At 58.2% G+C, this 13,372-nt stretch overlaps 1 protein-coding gene across 12 annotated transcripts; it reads left to right on the top strand.

The window, feature by feature from the left end:
* The first annotated feature begins 914 nt into the window (after nt 1-914).
* Nucleotides 915-13,357, top strand: VWA5B2 (von Willebrand factor A domain containing 5B2). 12 transcript variants are annotated; one of them, XM_045502772.1, is made up of 22 exons: nt 1,019-1,460; nt 1,742-1,813; nt 1,973-2,003; nt 2,152-2,361; nt 2,447-2,617; nt 4,512-4,743; nt 4,911-5,068; nt 5,592-5,723; nt 5,940-6,064; nt 6,481-6,636; nt 7,077-7,187; nt 7,266-7,474; nt 7,564-7,675; nt 8,181-8,366; nt 9,330-9,501; nt 9,592-9,908; nt 10,404-10,593; nt 10,696-11,049; nt 11,832-11,969; nt 12,060-12,140; nt 12,220-12,443; nt 12,530-13,357. In XM_045502772.1, the coding sequence occupies exons 4-22, from the start codon at nt 2,223-2,225 to the stop codon at nt 13,076-13,078; spliced, it is 3,756 nt and encodes a 1,251-aa protein (XP_045358728.1). In that variant the 5' UTR covers nt 1,019-1,460; nt 1,742-1,813; nt 1,973-2,003; nt 2,152-2,222; the 3' UTR covers nt 13,079-13,357. The 12 variants fall into 12 exon arrangements, with proteins under 12 accessions (XP_045358732.1, XP_045358731.1, XP_045358733.1 ...); XM_045502775.1 differs by lacking the exon at nt 1,973-2,003 and having other exon boundaries at nt 916-1,460; XM_045502776.1 differs by lacking the exons at nt 1,742-1,813; nt 1,973-2,003 and having other exon boundaries at nt 915-1,460; nt 2,216-2,361.
* The last annotated feature ends 15 nt before the right edge of the window (nt 13,358-13,372 follow it).

The following is a 13,372-nucleotide window of genomic DNA, read 5'->3' as shown; positions in this document are numbered from 1 at the left end:
AAGGAGGCAAGGGATCCTCCTGGGTGGGGTCAGTATGATGATAGTGACAGGAATCAGAAGGATGGAGTAAATGGGGAGGGGCAAGAACCCTAAGTCTGTCTTGAAAGCCCACTTCCACCCCCTCACCACCCCCAGTTCTTCTCAAAGCTCTTTTTGCAGAGTCTGAGTGTGACCTCTGCAAGAAAGCTTGCATGGGTGACTCCCAAACATGATTACGTCCCCAGAGCTCCCAGACTCTCCCTCAGGAATCCTGGGGGAGGTTTTACAGACTCCCCTAATCTTTTGCACCATAACACTGTCAAGCTGCATGAAAGTTCTGCCAATAACAAGGGACCTGTTTATACTCAGGGATATTTTCTCCTGCAGGTGCTGCAGTGATGGGGGTGGGGTGAGGGGAGTCACTGTTACGATGGGGCAGTCTCAAGCCAAGGGAAGCCGCTACAGGCTGGAAGGCCTCATTTCCAAAACTGTGGGCAGCTGACGGTAGTAGGAAGTTATAAGCCTGAGGGGCTGATGTTACCTACTCTCCGCATCCGCAGGAAAGGTGGGAAAGATAGTACTGCAGCGATGGGAATGTTGGCTGCTTGGGGGTGGGCGGAACTCGCTGCAGTGTTGGGGGACCCCTACTTGGAGTGAGTGGTCACTGAAGTGATCAGGCAAGCAGAAGATAGCTGCAGGGATGGGGGCAGATTTCTGCACCGATGAAAGAGCACTTCGCAAAGAAAAAGGGCTGGCTTTGGGGGGCGGGGGGAGGGGTCCTGCGGTGAAGAAGCACTGGGTTCGCTGCAGTGATGAGAGACGGTCACTGCACTGACGAAAAGCCTAGCCAGGGCGGGAAGTGGGGTGAAACTGGAATAGCTGGGGTCGCTGCAGTGCTGGGGGGGGGGGGGGGGGGTGCAGACTGAGCCCTCTGCTGCACTTGCAGAACGTTTCACTTCCTGAAGGACAGAAAGGGTGGGGCCTTGTAGGCCTGAGTCCCTCATCTACCGGGGCCTGTGCGGCGGCGGGGACGCGGTCCCCGCACTGCGGTGCCCGGTCTAGCTGGAGCGGCCGGGGTTTGCGCGGAGGCGGCACCGCGCCCGAAGCGGGGACGGAGGGGCCAGCAGCAGCCCAGCCGCAGCGGCAGGCGGGGCCGGGGCGGGCTGAAGGGGCGGCCTTCCCGAGCGGGGGCGGGACCAGCACCCGCAGAGCCGACGCCCCTGCGCGGACTCAGATCGGCCGCAGCGGGAGTCTGGAGCGGGTGCCGCGCAGGGTGCCTGGACTGCGTGCGGCCCGAAGCGCGGAGGCGGACCTACCCACCGTGGTCCAGTTGTGGCGCCCAGAACTCCGCAGAGGACGCGACCGTGAGGCTGGGGCTGCCCGCGGGGAGGGGGACGACCCCTAGACCCTGCCTGCCGCATCCCGACAGCTCGGCTGTGGGGCCGCCCACTCTAGGATCAGTTCTGCCAGGGTGGGGAGAGGTGGGTGCCCTAGACGGGTTCCGAGCAATCCCCCTGCCCGGACACCTCTCCCGGTCTTGCATCCTAAAGACCCCCTCCTGTCGCTTCCCTGTCTCGTTCTTCCCACCCAACCCCCTCCACTCCGGCCTGCAGCCCCTCTCAGCGCTCCAGTCAGGTGAGGCGCTGGAGAGGGAAAGACTACGGTCCTTCTGCTCCCCCTCCCACCCCGCCCCTGCTGTCCCTCGCTGGGCTGGGGACACCCAGGAGGATGCTGGCCCTTTAAACCCTTGCTCCTCACCCAGAGCTGCTTCTATCTCGCCACCCGCGCCACTTCCGACAGCTGGCAGCCGCGGGGAGCCCCGGGGGGCCGGCAGGTACGGGGGCGGCGGCGAGGCCTGGGAGCGGGTGGTGGAACAGCTGTGACCCCCTCCCCCATTCCTACCCTCCGTCCCCGGAGGAGCCGGCGGCGGGAGTGCTGGGCGCTTGGAGCGCCAGTTAATCATTAACCCTCCGCTCCCCGGCTCCCGGAGCAGCCCGGAGCCGCGCTCCGCCCCGGCTTCCCAGGTAACCCGCGAGGATGCCCATCACGCGATCCCCCTCTTCCCTCCCCTCGCCACCTGTCCGCCGGGCGGGAGCCCCCGGCTCAGCCCCGCCGCGCTCCTCGCTGCCCGGCGTCCCAGCGCCTGAGTTCGATTTTCCCGGCGGCTTTCAGGAGGGCGGGGTCTGGCGCCCGTGACCCCACCCTGCGGACCCCTTCATCGAGCCCCCTCCCCCAGGGGCGCCATGCCCGGCCTGTACTGCCCCTCCAGCTGGACGCCGCTGCCCCTGACTGACTCCTGGGTCCGGGCCTGCGCCAACGGCCCCTGTCTCAGCCTGCGGGCCCGGCTCACCTACCACAACCCGCAGCCGCAGCCGGTGGACGGTGAGGCCTGGGCGGGGCTCGGGGTGGCGGGGACAGGGGGCCGGGCGAGGTCCGACGTCACCTGTGCCCCCTGCCCCCGCCGCAGGCGTGTTTGTGTACCCGTTGGCGGAGGCCGAAGTGGTCTCGGGCTTCGAGGCGGAGGCGGCGGGACGGCGCGTCTCGTTCCAGCTGCAGAGCAGGCGACGCTCACAGGCCGCTTGCTGCCGCGCGCTGGGCCCCGGGTTGGGGGCCTCCACGCCCCGCCGCTGCGCGCAGGGTGAGTGCAGGGCGCCGTCGCCTCGCCCCGAAAGTCAGCCCCGCTCTGATTCCTGCACCCGCTCTGCGTCCCGTCCCTCCCCGCTCCCCCTCCAGCCGCTGATTTTTTCATTCATTGATTCATGGCTTTATTCAACAGTCGTGGACTAGGCACCTTACTTGCACCAGGTGCAGGGGCAATGTGACCCAGGCCTGACGCGAGGTTCGCGGCCTGGGAGACAGACGCAGCAGGCGGTCCACACGTCTGTCTCCCGAGCTGGAGCATTAGCTCCCGAGCCTGGGACTGGGCTTTCTTTGGACATCTCTAAGCCCCAGCATCTCGCACAGAATGTGGCATAAGGAGGCCCAATGATTGCTGGGTGAAGGAGTGGAAGCCCATCCCTGTGCTAGGTTTTGTGGTTTGCACTTCATCCTTTCATTTATTTATTTGGACATTCATTTGATTCCTGCGCATGGGATTTGCCATCCCTGTAGGAAAGACAGAATCCAGTGGTGTTGAGAGTTGGTGTAGGTCCAGCAGACAGTGAGAGGCCAGAGTGAGCCCTGGGCTGAGGCCCCAGGAATGTTCCAGAAGGAAATGGAGCCAGCATGTGACCAAAAGGAAGAGTATGACTGGTGAAGTGGAGAGGAGGGAAAAGGCACTCCAGTAGGGGCGATGGTATAAGCAAAGGTTTGGAAGTAAATTGTACACAGTGATGGTAAATTAAATAAAACACCTCGTGTTTATAGCAATTTACAGTTCACAAAGTCCAGTCACTGGTATCACCTCATTTGAATCCAGAGAGGTATGTAATGCAACTATTGTTCTCTATCCTCCTTTTATAGGTGTGAAAATAATACAACAGCCTCTTATGTGTCAGATGCTATGCATACATTATCTCATCTATTTCTCACCACAGTCTCTGAGACACAATTATGACCCCCATTTCATGGATGAGAAAACGGAAGTTCCTTAAAACAGAAGAGTTACCCAAGGGCAGAATTAGAAGTCACACTCAAGACCTGATCCTGTGCTCTCTCCACTGTATCAGGCTGTCCCCAAGCCTTAGCTAGTTGGGATAGAAGCCCCTTTTTTCCTTCTTATCTCCCTGTCTTCTTTCCTTCCATCTTTTTCTTCCCTTCATTTATTCCGCAGGCATTTCTCTAAAGAATGTGTGAATGATTATTGTGGGGAGATGAAGCCAAGTAGGGCTATAAAGGTAGCCTGGAGCCAGACCATGTGGAGGCCTTGACTGCCACTGCATACACGTGGCCATTTTTCCTTTAGTAGCAGCGACCCCCATGATTCCACTAGTCCCCAAATGAACCTAGGGGCGATGTAAAATGGTGTGCTTTGCATACCAGTACAGCTTTAAGTCCTCTAGCCAGCTTCCAAGCAGATTACAGCCACTGAACGCCTCTTGGGTAGAAAATTCTGAAGCCACTCCTCGTGGGCAGTGGGGAGCCCCTGACTGTTCATGAGCAAGGGATTTGTGAGCAGACTGGGTCCCAGGCTATGGGACATGTCAGTCCACAGGGAGGGTCCTGAGGAAGTTGATACCCAAGGGTTGAATGGGCAGAGACAGGCAGGGGAATCAGGGCAGAGGGTATGGATCCCCTAGGATCTTGGGGGTGGTGTGGACATGTCCCTTCTCCTCAGCTCTCTAATAGCAGTGATGTCACTACTCCTTTTCCTGATGACAGCCAGATCCTTCTGCTATCATCCTACCTCTGCTTTGACCATCATTTGGCTCATGCCTCCATTCTGCATCACCAACACATTAGCCCCGTGTCCTTCTAACTTTGTGAAGTCCCCCTTGCCTAGGCTCCCCTGACTCAGTGACTGCTCCCATTTCCTATTTCCCCCATCTCTTCTGCTTCCAGCCCCTTCTGACCCCTTTTCTCACTCATCATAGGTCATCTTGTATTGGATCTGGCCCAGGCCCGGTCCACACTGGTGCTGCCCACAGGCCTCATCAACGCGGCCGGCACCATGACAGTGACCCTGCGCAGCAGCCGGGAGTTGCCCTCAAGGCCTGATGGGGTGCTGCACGTGGCTCTGCCCTCTGTGCTCACCCCACTGGCCTCACCAGGCCCACCGGGGCCCCCCAGGCCTCCGGGGCTCTGTGACGACAGGTTGGGCCTATGGTGATTCTCTTCGTCCCTCCCTCGGCTTCTCTGGGTCTAGTGCGGGTGAGGGGGCTTTGGTAGGGTGCCCTGGGGGATGGATAGGGTGGGGAAGGGCTGGGCTATTCATCCAGAGGGGCTAGGGGCCTTGGTGGTGGGCCCGTGACCCTCCTCGCGCTCCCTTCCAGCCCTACCAGCTGCTTCGGGGTGGGCAGCCCTCAGGAGGAAGGGCTGGCCTGGGAGGAGCCAGCGGCCCCTCCAGATGTGTTCTCAGGCCCTGCCCGCTGCCCTGCCCCGTACACCTTCTCCTTCGAGATGCTGGTCACTGGGCCATGCCTGCTAGCAGGTGGGTGCCCCTCCTAGCATAGCTGACTAGGAAATAATAATTCAGGGATCAGGACTGGGAGGAACACAGGAAAAAAAGAAAACAAGGACCTAAGTCTTAGGAACCTCCAGTTTTGGTAGGAGCATCCCCTGGACACTTCTACACAACACCCCCCCCCCAGGTTCGTCAGTGTCATTTATTTATACCCCACTCCACTCACCAGTGGGAAGAAAGGGATTAAATTGAGACCAGTCCAAGTGATGAAGTGGAGTTTTCTTGTGTAAGAGGTGGGGGAGGATGCTAAATCAGCTGGCTGCTGTATAACTGATCAGCCAGAAACAGAGCTGGGAACCTACCTCTCAGCTCATGAAAACAGGCAAAATCCCTCCCCTTGTCCATGCAGCCCTCTAGATTAGGCGCTAAGAGCTGAGCTGAATCAGTCATGATCCTTGCCCATACCACTGTTGTCTGGGAAGGTGATGTTTGTGCATTAGTACTGGCTTGGGGTGGGGTGATCATCTCTCCCTGCCTCTCCCTCCCTCAGGCCTGGAGAGCCCTTCTCATGCTCTGCGGGCAGATGCCCCACCTCATGCCAGCTCCGCAGCCACCATCTGTGTCACATTAGCAGAGGGCCACCACTGTGACCGGTCATTGGAGATCCTGCTGCACCCCAGTGGTGAGAGACTGGGACACACAGTGGGCCAGCTCTCACCTACTTCAGGACCACTTGGATAGCATTTTTCAAATATAGATTTCTGGCTCCCAAGCCAGGTGGATTGAGCCATCTGTGAGGGATGTGCTGGACTTGCAGGGTCCTCCTGGGACAGTGGGACCGAGCAATTGAGGTCCAGAGACAGGGACTTTCCTGACAACTATATCCCTTTATCCTTAGAGCCCCACCAGCCACACCTGATGCTAGAGGCCGGCAGCCTGAGCTCAGCAGAATATGAGGCCCAGGTGAGGGCCCGCCGGGACTTCCAGAGGCTACAGCGAAGGGACAGTGATGGGGACCGGCAGGTATGGCTGCATGGGGTCCCGGCCTGGCCACTGACCTCTCACTACTGGCTGCATTCTGCATTTGTGCAGGAGGAACAGTTGGGCAGTTGTGTGTGTGTGTGGCGGGGGCGGGGGGGGGGGGCTTTTAGCAGGACCTCTTAGTAGCTGCTAAGAGGGCAGCATCCCAGAGGGCTGATGAGTATTGTCCTAGGAGGGCCCACGCAAGTCTCCCTGGGGTGTGTCTCAAAGGATGGAAGCTAGGACTGATAGGCAGAGGACAGCCACCTGCCTCTGCCCTCGCCTTTATTCGAATGACTATAAAAAGGTGTTCCCTCTGAGTGTATTAGATAGAAAAAGGCCCGAGGGCTCAGTCCTGCTGCAAGCCCAGGCAAGAGTTTGCACTAGGGCATAGGATGACTTGGGGCTCCGATGATCAGGTGTGGTTCCTGCAACGACGCTTCCACAAGGACATCCTGTTAAACCCCGTGCTGGTGCTGAGCTTCTGCCCGGACCTGAGCTCTAAGCCTGGAAACCTGGGCACAGCCACACGGGAGCTTCTCTTCCTGCTGGATGGCAGCAGCATAGCGCACAAGGCCTGTGGGGCAGGGTGTGGGCGGGCCTGGGGGCTGGGTGGGGCAGTGGGTGTGAGGTGGGCTGGGGGCAGCCTCTCACAGATACATGCGTGCGCGCACTCACACACACACACACACACACACACATCACACACACACACACACATCCCTCTCTTACTTGTACGTACATGTGTCTCTCCCAGATTCCAAAAGCCTCTCTCGCACATGAAGTTACCTAATCCCAAAACCAAGGGTTCCCATACCCCACCAGGGTCTCTCACACACTCAGTCTCTCTCACACTCCAGGTCTCCCTCATAGTCAATCTCAGACATGCAGGGCCTCTCCCACACCACCACTTCTAGCCCCTCATTTTCACACAGCATGGAAAAGGCAGGCAATCTGGAATCCCTACCACTGCCCACAGGACCTGTTTCATGCTGTCCTCCCTGGCCCTCCCCAGGATGCCATTGTTTTGGCTGTGAAGTCACTGCCACCACAAACGCTCATCAACCTGGCCATGTTTGGCACGTCGGTGCGGCCCCTCTTCCCAGAGAGCCAGCCTTGCAGTGATGTGAGTACGGTCCAGGGATTGGGGCCCAGTGAGAGTATATCAGCCTGGCGCGGCCCAAAGCATGCCTTTTCTTTCCAGGACACTGTGCAGCTGATCTGTGAGAACATTGAGACCCTGCAGGCTGAGAGTGGTCCCCCAGATGTGCTGGCTGCACTGAACTGGGCCATGGGGCAGCCCCAGCACAAGGCCCGTCCTCGGCAGCTCTTCCTCCTGACTGCTGCCTCGCCCGTGGCCGCTGCTACCCATCAAACCCTGGAGCTCATGAGGTGGCACAGGGGGGCAGCCAGGTATGGGGTGGGCTGAACTAGATGCCTAAGATTGGCCCCCACTCCCAAGGGGCTCCTGAAGGTCACAGCTGCTTCCCTTCCCTCATCAGGTGCTTCTCCTTTGGGCTGGGGCCTGCCTGCCACCAGCTGCTCCAGGGGCTGTCTGCCCTCAGCAGGGGCCAGGCCTACTTCCCAAGGCCTGGGGAGAGGCTGCAGCCCATGGTGAGCTTGAGCCTGAGCCCTGTTCCCTACTCCTAGAAGTCCTTCTCCCGAGTTACACTGAGCCTGAAACAGAACCCAGTCAAGTCATGGGGTCTCCTGGCACCCTCGATCAGGACTTCTCCTCCCCCATTCCAGTTCCTCCCCTCCTTTGAGACGCCAATCAGGGGAGGAGCTGCTGGTGACGCTATAGCATGCTGCAGGAGGCCAAAGGTGTGGGGGACATGACCTCTGACCACCCCCCAAATCTCATTCTGTTTTGTCCTGGTACTGAGCCATATCCTCAACGAATCTTGCCTCATCCACAGGGCATGGCTCAGGCCAGGAGACAGACCAAACCCTTGCTTGTTCCTACCCCCAATCCTTCCCTTGACCCCAGCCTGACCCTGCTCCCCTCAGCCTAAGGGCTGGGCAGATGGCATCAGTGGAAGGGTAGCCTTCCTGCTCTGTGGGCCTCCTGCTCTGTGAGCTCTCTCTCCCATGTCTTCCTTCTGGCCACTCCTTACAGCTGGTGCAGGCTCTCCGGAAGGCACTGGAGCCTGCTTTGAGTGACATCTCTGTGGACTGGTTTGTGCCTGATGCGGTGGAGGCACTGCTGACCCCTCGGGAGATCCCAGCACTCTACCCTGGGGACCAGCTGCTCGGTTACTGCTCACTCTTCAGGGTGGATGGCTTCCGGTCCCGTGCCCCAGGGGTAGGCCTGGGCTGGGGTGCGGGTGGTAGGCCTGGGATGTCTAAAGTCCCGCATCTCTTCAAAACTCTTCTTCCACTCCTGGTGCCTCTCCCTGCCAAGCTCTTCCACTGCACTCTCGGCTTCCCCAGAGATCACACCGGGCACCCCAAAGCGGCTGTAGTCTGCCCCCTTCATGAGGTCTTCCACTGAATTGCCCCATAAAGTGTTGCCCTTGGCTTTTACCAAAGGTCACTAAAGCACACAGCCACGGAAAGCAGCTCTAGAATTTGCCGTGAAGGTTTTGTTGAAACTTTCTAGGTTCTTCACACAGTGCCCTAAGGAAAGAACCACCTGGATTATTTCCTGTAACATTCAGAAACAGAGCATAGTCTAGATGAAATCTCAGATCCCACCTCTAGCATGTTCTAACCATTTGATTTTGGGCAAGTCACTTCACCTCTCTGAGCCCATTTCGTCATACTGATTTTTGTCACAGGGTTGTTGTAATTAGAGGTCACAACGTGCACACTCTTGGTAGGATACTTGACACATAGCAGGAGTTCAAGAAATGATTGTTGTTGCTTGTTCTCTAAAGTAGGCTCCACGCCCAACGTGGGGCTGAACTCACAGCCTTGAGATCAAGAGTCACATGCTCTACTGACTGAGCCAGCCAGGCACCCTGAAATGATAGTTATTTTTATTATGAAAAGCTTTCTTTCTCTAAAAGAACTAAAGATGCGATATAATGGAGTGTTTGCCCTTTTGCCTGCCTGCCAGGAAGCTCAGGGCCAAGCCTGAAGCTCAGCCACAGCAGCTGTATTAACCTTATGGTTAGCATGTATGCTTTTCCTTCCTTAGTACTAGGCTTTCATTTCTGGTTTATTAACTTTATTGCCTTTTGTGGTGAGACATCTTAAATCCTGTTTGGAAAGAGGTAGCATATAACTACAGTCGGTTTTTTCTCTAATGATTATCCCTCTCTAGGGCCAAGAACCCGGCTGGCAGAGCTTGGGAGGCTCCGTGTTCCCATCCCCAGAGGAGGCACCATCTGCCACCAGTCCTGGCACTGAGCCCACTGGCACCTCGGAGCCGTTGGGAACGGGCACTGTGTCAGCAGAGCTGTCCAGCCCGTGGGCTGCTGGGGACTCAGAGCAGAGTGAGTACCTGGGTGTAGTGTGTGGCTGTGTTGGAGGAGGAGTGGGCCATGGGAGGGGCCACGGCTGGGATACATTCTCTTGCCTCCCAGCAGGTACCGATGCTTTGACAGACCCAGTCACAGACCCTGGACCCAATCCCTCCTCTGACACAGCCATATGGCGCCGCATCTTCCAGTCATCGTACATCCGGGAGCAGTATGTGCTCACTCACTGCTCTGCCAGCCCAGAGCCAGGTCCAGGCTCCACAGGCAGCAGCGAGTCCCCTGGCTCCCAGGGCCCTGGCTCCCCTGAGGGCACTGCTCCCCTGCATCCCCCTTCTCAGCAGGGCTGCCGCAGCCTGGCCTGGGGAGAACCTGCAGGCTCCCACTCCTGCCCCCTGCCTCTACCCCCAATGGCTCCAGTCAAGGTGAGAGTCAGTCCACCTCCATCCTATGTACCCAGCAAACGTTCATTGACCATCTGCTATATGCCATAAATTGTGCCGTGGTTACTATTAAGCCCAGCTGAAGAGATACATGGGTAAATCTACAATGATACCATGTGGCATACGGTGGTGAACACAGGGACATAGTATTATGGGGAGAGTCAGAATCAAGATGGCTAACACCGTTTGAGGGAGTCAGGAAAGCAAGAGTCACGTCTGGAAGAATAAGTAGAAGTTAGCCAGGCAAAGAGGAAGAAGACATGAACAAAAACAGAGACAAACAACCACCTCAAGTGAGAAATCAGGCATGGAGTGAGATGGCACTGGGAAGGGGGCCGGAGGCCTTGAGTTTGGCCTTGCTCCTCAGGGTGGTGAGCAGCCATCCACAGTTTCAGACAAAGGGGTACGTGGCCATGTGTGTGTGATGGCCAGGAGCTCTGCATTCCTTGACCAGTGGACCACACTTCTTATGTGCAGCCTGGGGCCTTGAGTGCTGAGGTGCTGGGTCGTCGACGCAGAGCAGCTCTGGCTGGCCGGAGCCTCTCATCTCCCCCAGGCCAGGTGAACCCAGTCCCTGGCCATCCCCGGCACCCCTCTCTGGGCATAGCACCAGATGGGCCAGGCCCTGAGTCAGGGCAGCAGCTGGGACAGGGCCTGGATGACTCAGGTAAGGGTTGGATGGGGAGCTGGGTTCTGACACCAAGGAGGTCCTGAGAAGTAGGGCAGAGGGTACCACACCGCCCCTGCCTTCATTGCTGTCTCTCTCCAGGAAATCTGCTCTCCCCGGCCCCCATGGACTGGGACATGCTGATGGAACCCCCCTTCTTATTCACAGCTATGCCCCACAACGGGGAATCAGCCTCTCCAGCAGTGGAACTGCCTCCTCAGGCTCCACGCTGCCACGTGGTGATCCGAGCCCTGTGTGGGGAGCAGCCTATGTGCTGGGAGGTGGGTGTTGGGCTAGAGACACTATGGGGACCTAGTGATGGCTCACTGCCTCCGTCACTCCCTCAAAGAGAAAGTGCTTGGGACCAAGCACTCCATCGGCTGACAGCAGCCTCCGTGGTCCGGGACAATGAGCAGCTGGCTCTCCGTGGAGGGGCTGAGGCCATGGCTGACCAAGGTGAGTTGCTGGTGGGCCTGGGCAGGACCCAAGGAGCCTGTATGGGGCAGCGAATGACAGAGGTATAGGTCTATGTGTCTGGTCACTATATACCTCATCTTGTTCACAATTTGAGGTGGCTCACTCACCTCAAAAATAATAAACAGGGTAATGGAATAATAAAAGAAAGTGGAGAATCAGATTATATTAAAGATGCACTCGATGACGTTCTGTGCCCTTGTGAGCATGGGTCCCCAAATTGGCAAGCTTCCTAGCAGCCAGCACAGAGCGAAACGTGATCTTGTTAATGACTCACAGTGCCCATAACATAAAAACAAATCTGCCATTCAGGAAGAATATTAACATCAAATAGTTAAAATTTCAGTTTTTCAGTTGCACTAGCCACACTTCAAGTGCTTAACACTCACATGTGACTAGTGGCTGCCATACTGGATCACGCAGATCTAGAACACTACCTTCAGTGCAAGAAGTTCTATTGGACAGTGCTGAATGAGTGGACAGGAAAGGCACCACAGTCAGTGCTTCCTTTGGGTGCTGTACAGAATGTTCAATTTCTGGGTGGCCGGAGGGTCCAGTCTTGCTAGGAGCTGAGGGTTCAGCCTAACCACTTGCCAAAGTTGGGCAGTCTGACCTGGCCCCAAGAAGGAACTCTACTCTGTTCAAAAGTGGACAGAGGGAGAAGCAATGGGGAACACTGAGATTTGTCTCTAAAGCCCCCTGTAGGAGGGGGCTGGGGGAAGTGCAGCTTCTCCCGTTCAGCATCCAGCTCCTTGCTTTCACAGGCCATGCCCGGAGGTCCTGGCTCCGAGCCCTTCAGACGAGCAAGGTCAGCTCTGCCCCTTCCTGCTTCACCTGCCCCGTAGCTGTGGATGCTACCACCAGGGAGGTCCTACCCTCAGCCCTGCAGGTGCGGAGCTCAGGTAGAGTCCCTCCTGGGTGACCTCTCAGGTGCTGGCCCTCACTTCGCTGGCCCCCCTCCTGGTTTACCCCCATCTCCTGTGCCCTTACAGAGCTAGCTGAGCCCCTAAGCACTTCTGCCTCTCAAGGCCAACTAGATGCAACTCCTCTGCCTACAGCTGTCCACGCTAAAGGTAACACTCAAAGCTGGGGCAAGGGCAGGGAGCTACGAGGCTTAGGGACTACCAATGGCACTGACTGGCTCCATTGCAGGACTTCAGGGAGGCTCTGTGGTAGGTGGCTGGAACCCAGACCAAAATGGCAACTCCAAGTCAGTCACCAGAAGTCCTCATCGCCTGCCCCCCCAGCCTCCCTCTAGGCTCAGCCTGGGCGGTGGGAGGGCCAGAGGCTCTGACAGCCACAGACCCTGCAGCACCAACCGGGGCCAGGCTGGCGACAGCAACAGTAAAGGCAGCGACCACGACTACTTGCCCTTGGTGAGGACTCGGGAGGTGGAGGGTGGTGCTGCCAGGGCCAGGGCACTGTCTCAGCTCACTTCTCCCCCCACCTCCTCTCTCCTCAGGTGCGGCTGCAGGAGGCACCTGGCTCCTTCCGCCTAGACGCACCCTTCTGTGCAGCAGTACACATCCCGCGGGAGCGCCTGTGCCGCGCTTCGCCCTTTGCTGCGCACCGCGCCAGCCTCAGCCCCACCTCGGCCTCCTCTCCCTGGGCACTTCTGGGGCCTGGTGTTGGCCAGGGAGACAGTGCCACGGCCTCCTGCAGCCCGTCCCCCAGCTCAGGCTCTGAGGGTCCAGGCCAGGTGGACAGCGGACGGGGTTCAGACACTGAGGCCTCAGAGGGCGCAGAAGGGCCCGGAGGCGCGGACCTGCGGGGCCGGACCTGGGCCACCGCCGTGGCGCTCGCCTGGCTGGAGCACCGCTGCGCTGCTGCCTTCGGCGAGTGGGAACTGGCAGCAGCTAAAGCTGACTGTTGGCTACGGGCCCAGCACCTACCTGATGGTCTTGACCTAGCTGCCCTCAAAGCTGCAGCCCGGGGTCTCTTCCTGCTTCTGCGCCACTGGGACCAGAACCTGCAGCTACACCTGCTGTGCTACAGCCCCGCAAACATGTGAGGGCTGCCCACTGCTCTGTCTGGCGCTGCCCAACACACTCAAGTCACTGCCACCGGGGCCGGCTTCTCGGTACTGGGAGGGGCAGGCCGGTATGCACCTGACCCCTACTGCTTCTCATCCCCTTCCCAGAACCCCCCTGCCCTCACAGAAAGTGCCTGCCTGTGCTCTCTCCCACCCCTCCCATCCCATGCCTCTTCCCCTCTGAGCTCTGTGCAGTGTGGTGGAAGGGTAGAGAGCCACAGTCCCCAAATCCTATGCAATAAAGTGCCTCTTAAGACTCCCCAAGTGAGTTCT

This window comes from Leopardus geoffroyi, chromosome C2, assembly GCF_018350155.1.
Source record: "Leopardus geoffroyi isolate Oge1 chromosome C2, O.geoffroyi_Oge1_pat1.0, whole genome shotgun sequence".
NCBI classification, from domain to species: domain Eukaryota; kingdom Metazoa; phylum Chordata; class Mammalia; order Carnivora; family Felidae; genus Leopardus; species Leopardus geoffroyi.
This window is presented reverse-complemented; position numbering and strand designations above follow the sequence as displayed.

Excerpts from the sequence above, each read along its gene's own strand:
- VWA5B2 (XM_045502776.1), top strand. The coding sequence starts at position 2,223 with ATGCCCGGCCTGTACTGCCCCTCCAGCTGGACGCCGCTGCCCCTGACT. Across the intron at positions 9,502-9,591 it reads TGCTGGGGACTCAGAGCAGA|CAGGTACCGATGCTTTGACA; the intron begins GTGAGTACCTGG and ends CTTGCCTCCCAG. Across the intron at positions 12,141-12,219 it reads TACAGCTGTCCACGCTAAAG|GACTTCAGGGAGGCTCTGTG; the intron begins GTAACACTCAAA and ends GCTCCATTGCAG.